At 34.1% G+C, this 23,765-nt stretch overlaps 1 protein-coding gene across 1 annotated transcript in view; it reads right to left on the reverse strand.

Annotated features, from left to right (window-relative positions):
- The window catches only part of LOC134531648 (uncharacterized), a 56,070-nt gene that overhangs the window by 22,470 nt on the left and 9,835 nt on the right, over positions 1 to 23,765 (reverse strand). Inside the window, exon 2 of the mRNA XM_063367417.1 lies at positions 13,634 to 13,711. Coding sequence (XP_063223487.1) covers positions 13,634 to 13,711 — 78 coding nt within the window. The remainder of the gene's footprint in view (positions 1 to 13,633; positions 13,712 to 23,765) is intronic.

The raw sequence follows: 23,765 nt of genomic DNA on the forward strand, positions 1-23,765 counted from the left end.
ATCTGGGATTTTATTCACGTGAAAGTTAAGATATTTTGTTTGTTTTGTAATAATATCATTCAATCTTTTTACGGTTTACTGAAATTGCAACCCTTAGTAGGGTTAGGTAGATTTTTACTAAGAAAACGTTTTAACTTTTCATTTACTTGAACGGCTTTAGGATACTGAACACTAATAACGTAGATCAAGAGTTTATTAGTGTGATCATTTTTCGAATATCCAATAAACATTTTTTGGAATATAAAATAGAATATGTTTTTTAGCAAAAATAATACCCAAAAATGTAAATTATTACAGTTTAATTAAAATTCAAAACTTTCATAACAATAAGTATGTGAAAAACATGTGACTTTGTTTTATTGTTACATATGAATCCTGTGAATAATCAATGAGATTTTTATAACTGGACATAAAACAATATGAAGAATAACGAATTGTATTATTAATTCTAAGTAATAATTTTGTAAATATTATTTCAAAGGAAGGGTGTATAGGTAGTTAGGTTTTATACAATAAAATAACTTAGAAAATAATACAGTTGATTTTAAAATTTTGGTCTTGAATAATAATATACTTACAAAAACCGCAAACTTATATTTATGTTATTAAAATAGTTATATTTCTCTAAAGAAGAAATTAAGAATGAATTGTTTAAATAAAAAAATTATAACTTAGATACTTTAGGCTCATTCTTCAATACAAGTGAGCTGTAAGCTTCAACTACGCTTAAATAGCATCGGCGCAATGACGAAAAAGATAAAACCATTTATACCGTAGTATTTTTTGTACCCGACATTTTGAAGAAAATTTAGTGTGCTTCTTCTTACCCTAACTTTAACTTTGTAATATGCATATTTGTTAAGGCCTTTGGAATCATACATTTGACTCAAAGAGTTAAAATTTTCGTATTTGCTGAACGTACAAAGAATTCAGTGTGAATTTAAATTCAATAAAAATTTTCTGCGAGTTCTGCAGGCGTCATGTTTGACGAAATTCTGTTAAGCATTCGTTTAGTGTACCATCTCTCGGCTCTTTTAAACAAGAACGGTGGCAGTTGTTTTCAAGACCATTAAAACTCTTTGTTAAGTGTACTGGCTAACACAAACTTTGTACACTGCATGTTCGTTGTGATAATTGGCGATCTGAGAGCTACCATTATCAATTACTTTCTTACTCTAACACTTTAAAGTAAGCGAGGCTGAATAATTATTTAAACCAATAAACACTACTTATTACGTTTCAACGCCTAGTACTCAACATTTTTAGCATATTTTTATTCACGAAAATGTTTACACATGCAGAAATAATTTTGCATAGGTGTTTATAGAGGCGATTAAACTTTTAAAATAACTGTTGGCCGTAAGCAAGATAATATGAGGACCGTCCTGATTACTTACACTTATAAAGGTAAAAGCTTTTAGATAAAGTTTTATGAATCTCAAGCAAAATCTACGATTTAAATTTTTGTGGAAACAATGTTACTTTGCAATTTTTGTAACTAATTCTTAAATGTTTTGTGACTTATTGCAACAAGGTATATATATATATATATAGAAATACATACGTTAAGGCTAAGATCCTGAGTTTCTCGCGAGCGGGCAAAGACACGCGTAGTTATCTTTGTCCTCAACAGAGCGCATTAGCAGTACTGTTGAACGATGTAGCGACGAGCGGAAAAAGGAGGGGGGTGGGCAAGAGGACGCTGTTCTCAGAATTCTTATCGCCCAGCGGGGTGTCATGTTTATGACAGGTTTGGGAGAGGGGGGGTGGGGAAGGGTGTACTCTTCCTCGGCTAGCATTAGATTTCCAATCCCTTTGCCTATCTGTCCCTTTCCCATACACCCATCCAAGACTACTCGATCCTCAACAAAGCGCAAGAGAATAAATATTACTATTTTTGGTACATTTCAGTTAGAAACCCGTACGTAACCGAGTGCAACCCAAGGTAATTATAATAAATATTAATTTGGTGCACTACACATATACGATATACAAATTGTATGTTTTACTGCGGTGATTATGTGGCCAAAACTATCAAGATTTGGTCTCTTTTCCAAGAACGCTCGTTCACAACTAACCGCTACATTCAAATAAGTTGGCCAGTAATGTAGTTTTCCTGCCCCCGTAAAAAATATAATAATAATTTTTAACTGTGTACTACAAAGGTTTTGCGCTCCTACAAATTTTATTTCTTTACACATTTTGTCACAGGTGTGTGCGTATGTGTATTACACAAACAGTTGAACGTTGACCATCTAATAGCATGACGTTATGTTGCAAAGCGGTATTATTTGCTATATTTGATATCTCATTAGGACTGTATTTTTCTTTGCAACTATATATACAGGTGAACTTTTTATACTATCGGAGAATATTTTGTAGCTGAATATCTGTCTTCAAAATATTGCAGGTTATTGCATTAATTTTAGTGTTTTAAATGTATTATGTTTTTAAGCATGTATACATGAGGCTAGAGCTAGAAAAATGTTTTGTTTCCGTTTTTAGCTGACCTGCAGCTTATGGCTTTTGATTACACTTCCTTTTTTTATATGTGATGTTTAAAAACGATGTTATTTGTAAATGTCCTGGCATTCGTACTTATTGTAAAAAAAACATAATCATATTTTCGAAAAATAAGCTATCATTTAGTAATTTATTATTGCAATATAAATACGTGTGTATGCCAGTCGCATCTGGCGAAATGAGGAGCTCCTTCACGCTATCCCTACTGGTGACGTCAAGCATCACTGGTAGTTCGTCTTTTATGTATGAACTGGAAGTCAAGGAGGCTCGAAATAAACATCAGTTGTAACTAATAATAATAATTTAATTCTGAAAGGGCCACATACACGAAGAATCGCCTTCTCTACGCAATCAAACGTGTTGGAAGTAAAATATCTAAGGAGTAGGCTACACGTCATAGGTTGTATAAGAATATTTCGGAGGGAGCTAACCAAAGGATATTTTATTGTGCATACAGATAAAGTGATATTTTAAGAGTAGTAATTCCCCCCCCCCCCCCAACACCACCCACAAACTGACGGATTTATTGACACATCCGTACATAAAAAAACACTGCTCCAGAATCTGCACCTGAATCGTCTTAGTGGGGAAAAGGTGTACATAAATTACGATCACTGACTGAGGTTATACAGAAGGTAATCAACCAGAGTAAGTGATTAGGAGCAAGGAATACTAATCCAATAAATATGCCATTGATATAATTTAATGATAATTTTTACTCACGTTTTAGAATTTGATATTGCTGAATAGCAAATTTACATTTTAAAATATTGTAACAATAAAAAATTGCGAACCAATAAATATTTTTTGCTGAGTGTATAATTTGATTATGTCTTAAGACAAATAGTAAATAGATATTATGAGTACAAAATATTTGTAAGTAATAAAAATTTACATAATAAAATACTTACATTAATACAAAATACAAATATTTTTCTTAGATATACAAGTATAACTTCAATTCATTTTCGGCCAACGAACATAAAGTTATGCTTTGGGCCCTGATAATAAATAATACCTACATAATTACATTTTCACTTTTCACCAAAAGTACATGAGGTACAAAAGTCAACAAACCTTAAAACACAATAAAAATATACCCGGTATACATTATATTTTAATACAAACACCAATACAATACTAATTTTAACTGAACATTTTTTGGAGGTAGGTATGCATAATTTTATTAAAATTAATCAGAAAGTAATGCAGTTACATGTTTACAACCTTGCGTACTTCACTTGCCTTTGACGAATCCGGATATTTTCAATGTTTAGCCAGCCGAAAAGGATGTTTGGATTTTATTTTTAAACACATGTGAAATTAGTCCTTTCTTTTAACACTTCATCGCTGTCACGTGAATTTAAGGCATCTTACATTATTATTGTACTTTTGTTTTGTAGTAACGATCGGTAGGCTAAATATATACATGTGTTTGTTGAAACTTCGTTTTAAACATCCATAAATTAATTTTGTCAATTTATTTATTGATACCAGTAAAATACAAAATAAATGATATTTATTTTACGACCTCTTAAATTATTTAAATGATATATAAAATATGACCAAATTTTTTTCAAATGAAGACGTATTTTCAACTGGAAGTACGCGAGAATTACACAGATTCATTTACTTGCGTATTGCATACTTCACGTCCATTTCTGACAGCCTTGCGAAGTCACTTCCAAAGTATCTACAAGTATATTCTTCAGGCGAATTCTGACACGGCATTATAATCTTCCATTATATCTAGAAGACGTGTTCTTACATTTGCTTGGAGTTTTCAATTATTTTTTTGAAATAATAAAGGCAATTTTAAAGTTTAACTCCATTTCAGAAACACTTACGCAATATATTTGGTGGTTCTCTGTAGTGGGTTGGAATTTTTATAGGCCAGTGTGTGAGCGAGTGAATTACTTTTTGCATATTCGAGCAATTCAAATCTTAGGCAATAAAGTTTAATTATAACAATTTCACGTAAGCTAGAAAGCTCAAAGGCTGGTAAAACAATATAATTTTATTTCATATAATTCTAGATCAATTTCATCTAAGTATAACACACTCATTTAAACACATTTTATATACATAATAATTTTACTTCAGCAAGGTCTTCGGTTTCTTGTAACACAAATAAAATTACCTAAAAAAATTATTGGACATACTTACAAAAGTTTTTAGATTGTAATATTTGCCAAATAATTTAAATAAATCTAACTGAAAATGTAAGAACACAATATAAAGGTCTTTAAAATTGTATTTTGGAAAATTACCTGAATGTTTATTTGCTAAAACTCCTCATTTCACTTGTTCAAAAGTATTTACATGTATACATATGCGTGCGTGTATGCGCGCACTTGGAACTTATGTTTCTTTGATCATTTATAGTTGCAAATAATGTAGCGGAAGTTAAATTGAAAAATATATAATTCTTTCTGGCCAATATTTGTTTACAAACATAATTTTACATGACCCCAGAAGAAAAATTAAAAAAAAAGAATCGCCACTGCTTTATGTAATTGTGTTTCTAACGAACTTGTGTAACTAACGAAAATGTTTAACTGCTCAAGGTTAGTGATACAATAAATGCTTGGGTAGTGAAAAATCTATTGTTAAAAACCAAAGGTAATTTTAAACGACTTTTAGTTAACCATTGTTCAACGAAAGCATCGAGAGATTGGCCCTTATTTTTGTATCGTTATATACATAACTAAATCATTACGGGAGGAAGTTGCCATAGGCGGCTGGTCCTTCAGTTACTATTTTTTTTTTAAACATCTCTATAGAGTTGCAATAGTAACTATTAATATTTTGATCATAACTCATTTATGTAACATTACACCCAGAGGTATAGCCCATTCTACCAGAGCTTAAGTCGAGGTACAAATATAATTAAAGAAACACAATTAAATAAATATAACTAAAGAAATATAATTAAATAAATTTATAGAAAATCATTCTCATTTTGCAAATAATTTTTTTTAACAATAATTGAAATATTCTAATAAAATCTTAAACATTATTTATTTGTATTGAATGTACGATTCTTGAATAGAAGTATAAATAATAATTTAATAATTTAAATTGATTTTGGAAGTTATATTATTAAATGAAACCATTTTGCTATTATTTTAATACACCGTGATTGCAGGATTCATTCATGTGTTAAGGTAAAGAGTCATATCAAAATACATAATGAAGTCACTAAGATAATATGTGAAATAATGTTGTAATAAAATGTAATGTGCGACGTTCACGTAGATGCCCGTAAACGAACAGGTTAGATATTATAATCATATTTAGCACTTTAGTATTTCCAAAATAAGTTTTTTTTTAAGACGCCCAACTATTATAATAAATCTCTATCTACTAAAACAATTCAGTAATTGTAGTTAGATGATTTTAAATAAAAAATATTCTATGAATAAATTTGTCTCGACAAGTGAAGCATATTAATAATAATTTACATCACTGAAAAGCTGACAAATATATCTATAGAAATTGTCGACAACGTGAGACGGTTTTCAATTCATTGATTACTATTGCTGATACTAGTGTTGTGTTTTGACCGTTTCGAAGCGATAATATTCCCGCCTGAACTCCTGCGATATTAGAGCCATCTAGTGAGTAAACTCGGAACTAATCGGAGCTCTAGCGGCAAACTGTTGAACTCGTTCCTTTCATCAGCGGCAAGTGACAGTTAAATCACAGTATTTAATACTCAGATTATTTAAATTCTCTACGTTGTATTAAAAAAATTACTAGACAGAATTGTTTATTGTACCTCCTTTAAGATGTGTGCAAAGTAACAGCCGTGTACCGTTAAAATATATACCTAATATTTAGTTTTGAAAATTTTAAAATTAAAATTAAATAAGAAAGCATTTTTTGAAAAAAATTTTATCGTCATATTTACAAAATTCAAAGTTTTATTTACAATTCTGTCTAGTATGTATTTTTTATCTACTACGATATTCATGGGAGAAATAATTTTCTTGGAGGCTGCAAAACTAAGGATCTTAGCCTTAAGGATCATTTGTCCCGTACGCGTCCCTAAACCATTGACCGACAGAGTTGAAACTTTGCGCACTTGACCTTCGAAATACGAGGAAGGTCACTGTCTACAAGAGTTGTCGAAAAACTACGCTCATCCTCCGTTCTCACCCATTAAGCCAGAACTTCAACATAACATACTGAAATTTTGTTCACTTTGAATTCAAAATGAGGGTAAAATTTCTGTATATCGTTGATTTAAAAAAAAGAGCCGAGGAACTGTCTACATTAAATAAAAAGTATCCCCTTTTCCCACCACCTAAAACAGGAAATTTGTACTTTTTTATTAAATTTAGCACACTTTTCCGTTTGAATAAAGAGGGATATAACTCTCTGTAAATGACATTGAAAAAAAAAATAAGAATTTCGAAAAACCACCCCATCCTCTTTTCCACACTTTATGACAGAAATTTGGTACGTGATGGAAATTTGCACAAATAACGTTTGAAATAAGACGAAAACTACTGTTCAACACATAATTTATGATTAAGTGTTATGTCACTACCTATATGAGACTTTCAAAAATCATTCAACCCGTCTTTATCAAATATAAAGAACTAGCTGCAGTACCCGGCTTTGCCCGGGCTGAACACCGGGTGATATATTGTCCGCGAGTTACAGCAAAATGGATAGCGATATGTCCAGTGTGTTGGACATTAAGAAATGACACATAATTACTGTTTGTGTATCTGTGACCTATGATTTTCTGTTTACCCAGGGCGATCGGTTGAAAGGTTTAGAAGTTGATGCGCTACAGCGCCATCTAGCGGCGAGTTACAAAATAAATGGATAGCATAAAAACCTTCTTCATGATAAAAAAATTTCGATGTGCCAACTTTCATGGCGATCGGTCAAACGGTGTAAGAGTTTATCGACGTCATACATACCAAAATCCAATTATATATATTCTTATATTTCGAAATTTTGGGGCTTTCACTTTTGCGAAAAGTGGATGTTCAGGACCTCGAATGGTTTGGAACATTTCATCTCGAAAGAAATGATATTTGAAATTCCTGAAATCGTCGAAATTTTGGGGCTTTGTCCCCAGAGGGGAAGGGTTGATTTTGAGGACCTTGAATGGCTGGGAAACAATAAAAATCGAAAGAGAATGATATTTGAAATTTTTTAAATTTTGGGGTTTTGACCCCTTAGGGGGGGGGGGGGGGTGATGTTGAGGACCCCGAATGACTCGTAAACACTCCAAATCGAAAAAGAATAGGTTTTTGGAAATTTTGGGGATTTTTTTTAATTATTTGGTCTTTGATTCCTTGTGGGGGGAGGGTAGTTTGAGGACCCCGAATGGCTCGGAAACACTACAAATAGTAAAAAAAGTATTCTTAAATTTAAGAAATGTTTCGAAATTTTGGGGTTTTGCATTCCCCCAATCCCCTTACCATAAATTTGTTGGAGAACACGTCTTTGGGTAAACGTTCCGCCATCCCCCGGACACTTTAGTTAGTAATGACTTAATTTTAATACAATTTCCTCCAATTTTTCGAAATTTTGTGGCTTTCCCTTTTGTGAAAAGGGAGGGGGGGGGGCGGACGTTCAGGACCTCGAATGGTTCGGAACACTCCATCTCGAAAGAAAAAAATATTTGAAAATCCTGAAATTTTCGAGATTTTGGGGCTTTGTCCCCAGAGGGGGAGGGGTTATTTGAGGACCCTGAATGGCAGGGAAACACTAAAAATCGAAAGAGAATGATCTTGAAATTTTTTAAATTTTGGGGCTTTGACCCCTGAGGTGGTGATGTTGAAGACCCCGAATGGCTCGGAAACACTCCAAATAGTAAATAAGTATACTTAAATTTAAGAATTTTTTGAAATATTTCGTAATTTTGGAGTTTTGCACTCCCCCTCCCTTATTTTAATTTTAATACAATTTTCTCCAATTTTTCGAAATTTTGTGGCTTTCACTTTTGAGAAAAGGGAGGGGGGGGGGGGGTGGAGGTTCAGGACCTCGAATGTTTCGGAACACTCCATCTCGAAAGAATAGATATTTGAAATTCCTAAAATTATCGAAATTTTGGGGCTTTTTCCCAGAGAGGGGCGGGGGGTTCTAGAACCCAGAATGGCTCGAAAACGCTTAAAATCGAAAGAGAAAAATTTATAAAAATTTTAAACTTTCGAAATTTTGGGGCTTTATTCACCAGGGGGGGGGGGGGGGGGGGTGATGTTGAGGACCCCGAATGGCTCGGAAACACTCCAAATCGAAAGAGATATAAAGGAAAACTTGTTACCTACCTATGAATAATTTTCTAAATAAATTAATAAATAACTCTATGTTTAAAAATTTACGTACATACATAATATTAAACTTCAAACTATACACACCAAAAAAAAACTAAGGATGTTTGTGAAACTATTTTTTATTTGTCATAATGTTTAAAACATTTGTAGGATTTGTTGATATGTAAAACTGTGGTGGCCATATTCCGCTTATCCAAAGGAGTATAGAAATTAATAGAGATATCACTCCCTGTGCACACCACAAATCTTTTAATTAAGTAAAAAAAAAACATAGTCCAAAATGAAACAAAAAGTATAAATAACAACTAATTAGTCAAAAAAATTTATTCAACTGGAATGACAATGTTAACATCCACCTGAAATTTAATAGAAGTAGGTAGATAAGAATATATATATATATATATATATATATATATATATATATATATAAGAAAATAAATGAAATTAAAACATACATAAATAAAATTATCTCACACTCAACCAAACATAATGTTTAATATGAAATAAAGGAAGATGGCTATTACACGTAACTATTCTAATTAATGAATAAAATCGACCTACCTGAAATAGTAAAATTCAAATTTTTCAACAATATATTACATAATTGATAAATATTTCTGGTCTTCGGTCTCAGTAGCCCTAAGACTCTTGACGCTCAGCAAATTAATTATAAACACTAAACTAAACTCCTTGCAAATAAGTTATAAGTAGGTACTGTAAAAAAAATAATTTAAATTGTAATATACAAAAACGGTATTGAAAAATGAAACAAATATGGCGACACTACAAACTGTCAAGATCTTTATTTTTTTCTTACTCTCTACTTAGTTCCTTACAATAGCAAAACGTAACGTAATGGCTTGAATCTATTGCTCGGCAGACATAGAGGAATGACACTTAACAGTTTGTATATCTATGACACACGTTACATAAAATTAAGTTATATTTTTTTAACCCGTTTAAAATTTATTTTTTTTTTTTAGACAAAAGATAGCCTATGTCCATCCCCAGGATATAATCTATCTCCTTGCCAAATTTCATTACGATCCGTTCAGCCGTTCAGCCGGGAAAAGGTAACAAACAGACAGACAGACAGACAGACAGAGTTCCTTTCGCATTTATAATATTAGTAAGGATTATGTTATTACGTATAAATAAGTTTAGCATTTTTAATTTTTAACATAAACAGGTAATTTACTGCTTCATCTGATTTAAAAATAACCAACCCTATCTTTCTGTCCACATGAGGTTTCATAAAACACCAATACCCCATTTCCCAAGGATATTGGAATTAATTTATGAAATTTTTATATTTGGCGATAAACATTAGGAGGAAAATAACTATGTCTGATTTAAAAAAATATCTTTTATCCTCCTGTCTACATGAGATTTCTAAAAAACCAATCCATTCGCACCTTATTATTATAGTACTGCTTGATAAAATATTGCAACTTCAACGTTCAAGTGAAGATAAATTAACTGTCTACATTTAATTAAAATTCACCCCAATGAAACTATTTTTTTGGAATTCTAAAAAACACTCCCATTTATCTTATCTACTAATTAAAGTATAGTACTGGTACAACTAAATAACATATTTCACAGTTAACGTTCAAAAGAGGAGAAAATGTGGTGTCTACATGATTTTCATATAAGCGCGCTCGCGCCCCAACCAGAGCCGCGTAGTGGAGGGGGTAACCATGTGACAGGAGCGGTCACGTGACCGATCACATAACCTCCCTCCCCTCCGTCTGTCCAGAGCGAAGTAGGAGTAACCACGAGGTTCTGGGTGGTCGGTGAACATAAGGGAAGGCGACCCGAGGTATATATAAACCCCCGACCTCGAGCAGACCATCAGCAGAACATCGGCGAACAGCGGAAGTGCTGCACCGCCTTAACAAGACCTGCCGCCGTCCTGCCTAAGCCACCAAGAAGACCGCCACTCTGCCCGAACGAACACTTAACTCCGGTATGGGACTTATCCTCTGTGAAGGGTAAGCTGGACTTAGTTATTTTTCGCCGTCAGTCGGACTTAGCCCAATTCGTAAAGAGAAACGCCGGAGCGCAACGAGATACTCTGCGACTAAGTGCCAAGGTATTCAACAACGAGTAAAGTGTCGACTGTGTGAGACGACCAAGATACTTGGGAAACTTGTTGAGGAGGGCACTTTGGATCCGCGTGTTTCCTGAGACAGATTCGAACAATAACAGTGGGCAACGATACGGGCAAGTGCATGTAAGTGATAGTGTGTTCAGACAGAGGCAGGTAAACCAAGGGCAGCGTGTGAAAACACTGATTTAGACTCTAGTAAACCAGTATTGACACGCACACCATGTAGGAGTGTGCATTTGGAAGTTACGAGACACTAGAGTGATTGTGTGAGGTGCGGAAATCGAGACAACCCAGCCAAGGGGATTCGTGGCCTGTCCTTCGAAACACTCTACGCTGTCGTCAGGAGAACTTCAGGTTCCGGGACAGCAGTTCACCAACGAAGTCCATCCATGGCGTAAGGGAAGCAGGGTGCTGGATGGCCGGTGCTACCTACAGTGGCGACTCACCGAGCGACGCCCGGGACTGGACGACCCAACGAGTGTTGAGGAGAGTGTCCGGCCGTATTGGACCCGGTAGCACGAGGGTTCTATTACATGTACCTACATTTTAATGCAAGCCATAAGGTGGCTTTGAACTTAAGACTTTTAACAAAATAATATTTTGGGAAACAAATTTGTTATTTTTCTTCTATGTATATATATATATATATATATATATATATATATATATATATATATATAATGTACTTTGTGACTCGCTATTGTTTTCTTAGAGGAAAGCGAACTTAATAACTTAAGAGAGATTTTCTATTATTTTGTAACAAATAAGTATGCCGTCATGTTATGCGTAATACCATTTGTTGAGATTTGTTTTATTTTTGTGTTCACAGCTTGAAGGTATATTCAAGCGGTATAAGTCAAATAAAGAACAATAATATTAGAAGACAACTTCAGTGTATCGTATTAACATGTTTATTGTTCTCTTGCGTTATTTCATGTTAGTAAAATTTGCTACTCTCACAACACAGTTTTCTTGTGTCGCTCTAACTAACTCCCTTGTTTCCCCTACCCGGGGTCAACACACTCCCTACGCTCCCCTCCGTTCTTCGTCACCCTTTTCTAACTTTTAAATCAGAATTTTGGGCAGTTGTTAAAATTTTACACACTTGAGGTCCAAATTAAGTAAATAGTTACTTTCAACATCTGATTTCGAGAAAAAAAATTTGTTTCCTCCATTGTTCAGCCCGGGCAACGCCGGGCACTTCAGCTAGTTGTTTATAAAAACCTACGTAACAATTTTTTTGTAAATAAAATTTGTTTATTGTTTTAAGCACTTATAGGTTTATCATCGTTCTAGCTGATCGTCTAAAAGCACGGTGTTCGTATAAGTGGTTTAAAAATTTGGGCTCGTGTAAATGTTTGGTTGAGAACAATATTTTATTTAAACATTATATCCAAGTTATTTCGATTTATGTTTGTAAAAAGTTGGCTTATAGAAATTTTAGGTTATAGAAACACTGTACTTCGTCTACAGTTTTTTTCTCTTTGCTGTTAATTTTCATTGTTTAGGCGGTACTCTGGTAGGGAGAATAGTAAATATTTCTGTCGCGTATTTATTTGTATACTTGACAATTTATGAACCTTTTATTTTAATCCTTGGTGGGTGCCGCAATTATTCCCTTATAAAAATACTTTTGTTTTTCACCATAAAGGGTGGTTACAAAGAGTGTTTTTTGGTGTCACATATTGTAGACACATATCTTTAGCCACAAAAAAACAGAAGGTAAACATTTATTATAAAAGCTTTTAAATTTTATATAAAATGTGAGAAGGGGATTATTTCAGTGATAGTAAGATAAAGGTTATTGCTGAAACCACAATAGAGGAAATATATGAGATTTTACAAAATTTAATATATTTCACCCTTGGGAAAATTTGAAGACTTCAGAAGTTTGATTTTATTAAGTCTAAACAAGTCTGTTAATAAACTAATAAGCGATATAAGAAATAACTAATTTATATATGTAACCTATATTAAAAATAAAGATGCAAGTAAGAATATTATGGACTTTTTTATTGTATTAAAATGTGAAATAATCAATTAAATAAGTTTAGAAAAATAAATTTTAATGTATTTATATTTAACATTATTTTGTTTTATTATTGCTTGTTATATATATTTAGAAGCTGTAATTTTATTTTCAATTAACTTTATTAGCTTTTAATAAATATTGTCACTTTTCTTACTGTTCAAAAATTAATTTTATATATATTTACATTTTTTTTTTAAATTCTGTGCAGCTAAACTTTTTTCGTTGTTGTGGTATACTTAACGTGACCAGGAAAAACTAATAGTTATTCGTAATTATTATATTGAATTGGTTTTTTTTGTTTTATTTGTTAGTGAAAACAATTTAAGTTTTCCAGCAGAAAAAAAAAAAACTTGGATGGAATCAAAATATCGCTTAAATAGTAACTTATTCACTGCCGATAATTAGATCTCATGATACCTCAAGGCATTCATGTCTGACCAAGATGCACTGAACTATCAGCGTTGCCACAAAAACCTTAAGAGAGCCGGGTTACAGTCGGAAAAAGAAACTGGAGCACAAACTAAATTACGCCTAAATGTTTGATAGTTCATCACCATTCACAATTCTCCTAACATCCTATACATTTTTATTAGAGGAGTACATGAAACATAATTTCATATAAAGCAGTTTGTAAGTTATTGTAAATAACAGGTAATTTATACTCACTGAGAATTGTTTTGTCAAGTGACGGATCCATCTTCAGTTTCTGGTCCGTAGGAAACATTTCGTGATTCTTGCAGTTTGCTGGAAACAAAAAAATAAAACAAGAAAAGTGAGCCGAGCAAATAAAAATGTTTCACTCAAACAAAAAGATAAAAATTATATAGTTTCACTATGTAAAAACATTAGACATGTGTTAAATAGAACTTGGATACTTATTTAACATTCCTTATTTGAGTTAAAAATTTCCTCAATTTTAAGCATATCGCATTTTTGGTAATCTCTAATGACTGCCACAAATACTTCCTAGTCTTGATGTTTTGTTTAGTACTTATGTACTATATGTAATCAAATGGCTGGTTACAAAAAAATTATCACAACAAAATCAGGAAAAAAATGCTTTTGTACCTTATATCTCATAGCATGGTTGTAAACCTGGCAATAAAATAAAATAATTTAAAAAAATATATTTATATGTATTTTTTTAATGTTCTAAATGAAGAAGAATGTTTAATTTTGTAGAATTCAGATAACCTTGAAACTCAAAGAGCAATAACATTTTTCAATACATATAGAGCTTACTAAAAACTTATGAATGTAAAAAAAATCTCATGAAAAAATTGGTTCTTTGACAGATATTTAAAAGATTATTTAGTACTTTTGTAAAAAAAATATTTAGTGTAACTAAAAAAAAAGGATGTATTGATAATATTTTTATGCCTTCAGTTTGAAAAATTATTTTTATTGAAAAGTTTCGTTATTCATATTATAATAAATGGAGATGTGGAAATTAAAATAAAATAAATAGCTAAATTAAAAACCCAAAATAAAATTTTCAACTGAAACACAAATAAAAATTAGGGAACGTATCTCAATATTGGCGTACTAAGACCATCACTAGTTACTGTAACACACACAAAAAAACACGTAAGCTATTCTGTGTTTGAAGTATAAGCAAAAATATAAAGTATAGTCGGTTAACATATTTCTGTGTGTGAAACATATAGGTAATAAAATTTTGTTGTGAGAACAGCTCACATCCAAATCTCTGAAAAATAGTAAATTATTCCAGATTTTAATCGCAAACTGGAAACAATTCATAAACTGAAGACAAAAATAACACTGGTCTTAGTTGAATAATGACAATAGTTCAAATGTAAATCAAGTGTTAAATTAATAATTTTTTGGAAACCAAAAATTCTATGATTTTACTGATACTCTAATCTTGCTTTTCGGGCAAATCTGGAAGCAAGGAACGAGTTCAAGGATTAACATGTGGCCAATGGGAAGATTGGTTGCAGTGGGCTAGCTGTCCAATGTACTTAGGCCTAATAACTTCTGAGTAGATAAGGTTTGATACAGACCATTTTTACATCATCTTATATAGTAACAGCCCGTGCACATGTGATAATTAATATATTTTTTGGATAGAAAAATATTTTCATATTTTGCAAATAACATAATGATAACTATAAGAGTAGATACTGCGTGTGGACTAAGATATCTGAAAAATTGTACTATAAAATGGTACTGGTACCCACTTTTGAAGATGATTGTATGGTAAAGTAAACCGGAACAGTATGTTAGCCCAATAGTTATCACTGTAGCAGAGTAGTTAGGAGCTCATATTTTACTTGATAGCATGATACGTGTAGAGTTCGGTGACTGACCGTGCGAGAATCCTCGAGTCCTAAATAACGCACACCCCTCTCCGACTGTGCATCGAAGGGGTGGGCGCCTTGTGGTCAGAGATCCAGCAGTCCGTGCGCGCTCAGCTTTGAGGAAAGTGGCCTACTGCAAATATTTGGCTAACAAATTTTCACCTTATTTTCATTACCAAACGCAAATTATCTAAAGTTTTAAATAAGGAATTTGTTTCAATTTTTTTTACGTATGTAACCAATACGGTTAGTTTAGTGATTTTTTCTGCAAAATATCATGTTTTTATTTGTACTTTTGATCACGGTTCAGGGGCTCACATATAATTTTATTGTTTTTAATCTATTGAGGCCATTATTTTTTAAGCATAAGGCAGTCGGTCCACTGCGATACACAGCCGGTAGCAGCTTTTTTGATTTTCTCCGCCTGCCATCACGTACGACTTCAACACTCGGTGCAGGTGCTAATCCTATTTTAGTTTATATTACTCAATGTATTTTAGTCTGTAGTTAGTTTTATATTTAGTATTATTATTTATTTACAGCAGCTCAAAAAGGCAGGTTAACTATTTTGTGTACGCGGCAGACTCATAAGTTTGAAAGCATTTAATTATTTAGTTTATAACTTCCTTGTGGTTTGTTACTTGCGCAAGGGAAACTAATTAGTATCAGTTTACAGTGCTGTTAGTGAAACGCTAGTGTCGGACTGTGGTCAAGTAATTCAGCCGTGACCCGACAGATGGTGATCGTGAGGCCTAATAATAAAAAAAAAAACAATTGGCATCGGGCGCGGACAAGGTGTCCGTTCAGTGCCCCGGGGTGCTGGATTCGGGCGGGCAGCTGTGAGCGTGCGGGCGGCTAGGCCTGCGCGCGCGAGGAAGTATCGCGGGCGAACTGAGTAACGGTCGCCGGGCATGTGCGGGGACTTCATCAGCTATTGCAATACTGTGGACGGTTATGAAGTTTCCTGTTATTCAACATATTGGCAATGCATGTGGGACGAATGCATTTTAAGTGTCATACAAGAGTAACTATAGTAGTAAATATGTAATGGCCGAGTCTGGCGCAATGTTATTCTTATGGGCCTGTGGCTTGGTGACCTCTCGGTTGTGGCTTACCATTCGTGAGAAATCGGAAATGTTCGGGCGTGTCCGCCGCTGATTGACTATGATAAATACCTTAGTGGCCATTTTAGATGACTCCAAATCCGCCACCTTGGAATCTCCAATTTTTGAAACTCTGTAATTATTTAGCTAGAAATTCGGAGAAAATCTCAAATTTATAAAAAAATCATTATTTTTTAATTGAAGCTTAAATTAATATATGTCCTTAGTTAAATTCCTGGCGAGAGTAAAAATTATATTTTAGTACAAAAATTCAGAAATATTCTTAATTACAATTTAAATAAAGTTTAGTAAAAAATCGTTTACATCAAACCCACCAACTTGAAAATCCGTAATTATAACGCTAGAAAATCAGGGGAAAATATTTAAAGCCATAAAAAAAAATTTTGGCACAATTTTTATTAAAAAAAGCACCTAAGACATGGAATTCTTGGTGTGAACACGGCGAGGGCAAAATAAAAATGGCAACGGATCCATCCTCCACAGAAGCCACCCGGCAGAATGACTTCCCACTACTAATGCCAAGGTTGATATTACCCAAACAGTATTACGTCATGACAGCCATAATGTTTCGCCAGCTGGAGGCCACCATCTTGGATTAGACATATTGTTTTCGTCTGCTAAAATGAATTGGCATTGCCACCATGTTAGTTTAAATTTTTACCCTTTATAATGCAGGACTCAATTGTTGCCAGGAAACCCGCCATCTTGTCAGACATCTTGGCCGTCATCTTGCAAAATCAATATAATTTCGCTAGTAATTCTGGCCAAATTACAAAATTCATATAAAATAATCACTTTCAATGTACCGACTGATTTGATCTATATCCATTCATTGCTCGATCTTTTATCGATGCAAAAAAATTATGATAAAAAATTCAGGTTCAAACATAAACAACAAAATTAAAAATAAAAACGTTTAATGCGTAAATTCAACGAGAACAAAAATAAACCAAGAAAATCAACCATTTCTCAAATACTACAGTCTTCTTAGAAGGCGAAGCGATTTCTTCGCATGTGTGTTTTCAGGCTATCTACACACGACAGTCGACTAACCAGGCACGTCTACTAGGTGGTCAGGTACATCCCGTCTGCGACCAGCCGCATCTTGATGTATGATATTTAAATCAAGTTGGTGACCAGGCATTTCAGTCGATTGGTCAGACTCGCAAGATCAGTCGGTTGGAATGACTATCAAGTCCCGTACTACTATGTTCGCGTTGTCTCGAAGCAAATGTTTCGGAATTCGGCTGTATGTTTGACAGCAGGTGAGGAAACAAAATTGTCTTTTTCAATACCACACATAGCGATAGCAAAGTTAATTCACCCGCACTGCATTAGCTGGGAAATGTCCAATTCAGTATTGGGTCTTACTGGCCAAAACATTTAAAAATTTCTCTTTACCTTGTTTCACGTAGCCGGGGTTCCACGGTGCTGTACAGTGCACCACCCGCAAAGTTGCCATCCTCACAAGCCGCCGGCCCACACCTTGCGTCCGTTATGTGTCGCAGACAGTTTCGTTTTCCCGTGTCGTAAACTTGTATGAAGTTATCAGCCAAAAATAAATAGCGCCAAAATGGCCAAATGGCCACAATAGCAATAAAAGTAGGTTTTTTTTAGACATCAAGGAGAAGGAAATTGGACTCGAATGTTAATGTTCTTGCATGTTTATCTCTTCGTTTGATATTTTGTGCAGACAATCGATCTTTCATGTGGGATGCGGGATGCTCACTCAAGATCACAAGAGAAGAGTTTTGCTGGACTCCAAGGAGATGGAAGTTCGTCTAGCATGGTAGTGATCCTCAGTCGTCTTAAGCCATATAATTTTACTGTGTAATGAATTTTTGTTTGAATTCTACATAAATATTGTAATCGCGTATTTAGTAACAGAAATTAATTAATTAAATGTAACTCTGAATAAAATTTGCATATCTCATTCAGTAAAAAGTTTTTCATCAAGAGAATGATTTTTCAGAAATAATCAGCATTTAAAAATTCTGTCTTTGCAGTCGCACTACCAAATTGCATTCTTTCTCGAGGCTCGCGATGCCGATATCCGGAATTACATTTCTCTACTGGCTCAATAATTATAAATTACGAAAAAGGCCACGGATTCTTGAATTCGCGACATGAACGAAGTATCGAATGCGCAAAGTCATGGCTATATATGAGGGCTTTTCAAATCTGTATGCAGCACTAACTCACTCGTCAACATAAACAGAACTGGCTAACCACAATGCAGGCCTTTCTGTGAACGAATAAAAAGAATAAAAGGAAGTCTTGCAATATTTTTCAGCCAGTACAATGTCGTATCTGGCCTGTGTCGGTTCGTAAAATTATATATTTGCTAGAAGAGACATACTTTCACATGCAGTTTAAAATAAAGACATATTAAAACCAATCACTAGTTTTCTCGACGAACTTAAATTAAGGAAGAACCAACCATCAATTTGAAGACAGAAGTTAATATTTAGATACCTACTGCAAAGAAGAGAAAATAAGAACCGTCTTTAAAAGAAGAGGACTTTAGAAGTACAGAGTCTATGCATAAGAAAAAAAATTACGGAAATGTGGACACCAAGTTAAACCAATGGTCCGGCCATACTTTAAATCTTTCACGAGTCAGAATTATGACACTGCCTACGGAGTGTAGAGAAAACATAATAGGTGGTTATTCGGTGCTTAAGAAATATACCTTTTCAACAGGAAATATCATTTGTGTAGAAGAATATAAAACACATGGAACTCCAGGTCTGTACGAATTGTTGTTTAGTGGGGAACCTAAATGCTATTCCCATGAAGATTTTCAAGAGTAAAAAAACCTTCTACAACTAACTCATACACATTCACGCGTTAACAATACAGAAAGTTTTAAATACCTATAAATACGAAGACCATAATAAAATCAACATTTCCACCAATCTCTTCAGTGAACTATAACTTCATGGTGAGGGTTTAAATAAGCTATTAAGTGGTCAGAACTTTGACTATATGCATTGGGACGACCAAAATGAATTAGTCGACAGGTCATTTAGTGCAGGAAACTATTCGCAAATCAATTAAATAGTCTCAATTCACGAAGAACTGAGGGAAGCCGCTACATGCAATGAGTCGAACAAGAATCGCTCGCGAATTTTACACTCCTGCAAGATGGAAATACCTTCAGAGCAAAGTCATAGAGCGTGGTCTTAATGATTTATTCCAGGTGGACCTTGTTGAGATGATACCATATATCCGATTGAATAAAGGTTTCAAGTACATGTTGACAGCCACTTTGTGTGTAGCAAGTATGCTAGGCCCATAATTGTGAGATTAAAGACTGAAACTGATGTAGCCAAGGCTTTCAGAGACATTTTGCGTAATAGACATTTAATTGCACTTGCACACAGATCTCGGCAAAGAATTCTGCAATGCAATCTTCAAGGCCTTGATGAAGTATGGCATCAAACACTACCCTAGATTTAGTAATGCCAAAGCCTCTGTGGTCGAACGGTATTTCAAAACTTTGCGCACCGAGATGTGGCGTTTGTTCACGGCTAACAGAATTCACAAGTGACTGGATATCATGCAGAATCTAATAAGCGAATACAATTGTACGGTGCATTCTACCATGAAATTTAACCGTAGGGAAAAGTACGATCACTTGCTTTGAACAGTGTTTTCCAACACGAAGAATAAAGAGCCACGAAAGCCTAAATCTAACGTCGGTAACATTGTGTGTATTTCCAAGCAGAAAGGTGACTTCGATAATGGTTTCACTGCGAATTGGTGTCCCGAACTTAACCATGTGACCTACGTTGAGGCGTCGGAGCCTAGGACTTACTACCTCAAAAATTTGAAACTCAAGCCGATTCGTGGTGGCCTCTCTTTATGCCGAAGAGATTCAGACCACGATGTATCCTATCCTGATACGTACTTGGTAGAGAAGGCTCTCAAACGAAGAAATATATGATCATACGTCAAGTGGTGGGGCGTCCTACCTCGATTTAAATCGTGGGTAGCAAGACGCATGAATCTAGAAAGGTTATTAATTTGTTCTTTTATTTTACTTGTATAAATAAAGTTATAAATTTTTAAGTGTACATTAGTTGTTTTAATTCTCAAGCATGTTACTTTTTTGATTTTAATTAAATTATATATTTTTGCTTTATCTAAGGACCGAACTAAGGTGATCGAATAAAATATTATTTTAAAAAGCTTTTTTTAATGATTTTTTGACTTTTCCCGAATTTCTAGCTTAATAATTACAGATTTTAAACATGGTGGACACCACGGTAATAAATGAATACTGTACTCTGGAGAGTAAAAATTATATAAATATGACGGCAGACGAAAACAATATGTCGGATCTAGATGGCTGCCTCCAGTAGACCTAAAACCAAATGGCCGCCATGACGTAATATCTGCCTTGTTATTAATGGTGGGTGGTCAGTCTGCTAGTGGCTTCCATGGAGTAAGGATTCATCTTAATTTTTATTTTCCCCCCGCTGGGTTTAAACCGAAGACTCCGAGCTCCATAATATAAATGCGTTTCTATTACAATTTAATATAATACATTTTTTACAATTTAAAGTAATCCAGATTTTCTAACATTAAATATATGAAATTTTAATATGGCGGTCGTAACGAAAATTACAATGTTTCTAGACAAATATGACGGAAATGTTAATATAATTTAAAAATATTATTTAATGATAGGTTAAAAACATTAAATATTACTTATTGTTAATTTATTACACTATAAAAATTTAAAATTAAATTTTAACATATTACCAAATAATAATTGGTGTTTGATTATTTTTTTTTTCAAAAAAAATTTAATAAGAAAATTACTTGGTTAGCATTTCAAAAAGATAGTCGAACTAATAATAAACTTCAAATAAAATATATACTAAAAAATACGGAATGCCTTTAGGACAAACGACTTTGGGCAAACTGTTGAAGCAAACGAAGTTCAAGCAAACAAAGTTTAATCAAACGAATTTTCGGAAAAACACATTAAGGGTAAACGGAGTTTTAGTGAAGTTGCCTTTCGATTTCTCTAAGCGCAGAAATAAACTAAGGGCAATCCTTCCTCTGTTGATGTGTTACTTGTTAGTAACTGGTGCTTGTTTATGGTCGCCGGGCGCAGACCCATTAAGGAATGAAGTGTGCCACTGCTGACGCCGGGACAGGACTGCACTGTGGCAGATAGTCGCGAGCTCGGCCGACAGTCATGGAGTAGAGAAGGGCGACCCTGCGACAGGCGTCAGGACGCGGCAGTTACGGCGGCCGCCGGCGCCTGGCGCCCGGCCAGGACCGCTGGGCTCGCGCCAGCCCAGCGTCGCGGCGCTCACACCCGGTGGACTCCGACACTGCAACATCGGCGCCATTAGAAACCGTCCAGGTGACAAGAGCATGTTGGATGATTGGGGCGAATGGGAGTGTGCCGAGAAAACCACAGAGTCTCACAACGGCGAAAAGTACGGGTTTAACCCTTCCGGCAATTCAACCCAGACTAGGGTATCCGGAACCTCAATCAATTTTCAGAACCGGGAATTTCGGTTCTTATCTTCTACGAAAATGAAAATTCCCGGTACTTTCAGTACTAGGTAGTTTTATTTTTATTAATGTTGCAACTTTCAGTAATTGAAAAAGAAATTAATAGTTTTTGAACGATTAAATAACTTCTAGAGAAAAATATTAAAAATAAACACTTGTGTTACAAATTTTTATTGCAAAAAGTATTTACTTACGTGACCAAACCACTTAATTCTCAATCTTAATTATGAATCTTTAACTTTGGAAAGAAAGCATTTAAACAATAAATCATTTTAATGCATGCAAAATCGAATAATTATTATCTTAAAATAAAGTTTATTCTTACCGTAACAAAATCCAAAGAAAAACTATCGTTGTTTAAAGAGAATTGGCTTGACAACCACAGCCACACACAGTCGACCACCGACTGCCGATTGAGGAGCGCCCGCCGCAGCACTCACTCCCCTCACCAAGCTTGCATTGATCGCCTCACTAGAGGAGAGCATCGAATGCAAGTAACCTTAGCGTGCAATTAAAACGAAATGTTATGCTGTCGATGTTTATTCCCGAAATTACAGAAAAAACCGGGAATGGAATTTAAATTCCCGGTTCCTATACTATATCAAAAGTACTGGGAATTCTCAGTACTTTCGGGACCGGGATTTCCCATTAGGTAAAGTAGGGTATTATCGTTATTTAGTTATTATCGTGATAAATACTCAGGCAACCACAGTGCATTTGATTTCCCACCAAACATAGTGGGGTTTATAAGTGTATATATAGCACAAGAATCCGTCTCTACAACTGAAATATAAACTGCAACAAAGGAACGCTGTGGAAAGTTTTGAAACAACAATTTGTAATCAATATGATTTCATGCGGCATTTCTACAGCTTGCACAACGTATGTAGGTATAATGTTAAGATGTTATTATAATATATTTAATTACTTAAAGTTGTAAACAATTTTACTTTTTCAAATAATGTTTTTCCATTTAATGGTTGCATGGTAGAACACTAGCAAATTCGAGAGAGAAAAAAATATGAATTTCAATATTGTACAGAGAGCTTTCAAGTTGAATCAGCAAAAGCTATTTCATGTCTTATATTTAGAAATATCATTAAAACTATAGTAGTTTAGAAGCAGTATAGTTATAATGTTTACTTTGTACACAACTATACTATTTCAAAACTTAATTTAAGTTATCACGATATTACCTATTAAATATTTTTTTAAATCTCAATATTACCTATTCATAGCTTTAAAAAATATATTTAGCTGCAAACATGAGTTATATTCAAACATATTATGTTTTTTTTTTTTCAGTTTTATTTTGAAGTGTGGCTACCCCATAGATGAGAAGAAAGGATTTTGAAAAGAAACAACTTAGTATCAAAGGCAAGAGACCCATTGAAAAGGGGAAAAAGAAAATAAATTACTATTAAATTTGTTTGCTGCTGCACTAAGTTAAGGGAGCAAATTACTACTTTATATAAAGCTTCCAAAGAATTTGAGTTTCCTTGGTCAACTCAGAACACTTTTATGCCCTAAAATGGTAATCTGCAGTATTCTAATACACCTAAACTGAGGCGCACTTTTGCCCTGACTGCTAAAATAGAGCAACATGTTTACTGTTATGGAACTGAGATGCAAGAATAATGGTTTGGTCTTACAGTTTCGCAAGTAAGAAAATTTGCATATGGCTTAGCCAAAGCCACTGGACGAGAAAAAAACTTCAATTTTGAAAAAGGAGTTGCTGGAAAATGTTGGTGGTCTCAATTTAAGAAGCACTGAAAAAAAAACGAGAGCACGTCCCCTTAACTATGAGACTGTTTC

Source organism: Bacillus rossius, chromosome 5 (assembly GCF_032445375.1).
Source record: "Bacillus rossius redtenbacheri isolate Brsri chromosome 5, Brsri_v3, whole genome shotgun sequence".
In the NCBI taxonomy this organism is placed as follows: Eukaryota; Metazoa; Arthropoda; class Insecta; order Phasmatodea; family Bacillidae; genus Bacillus; species Bacillus rossius.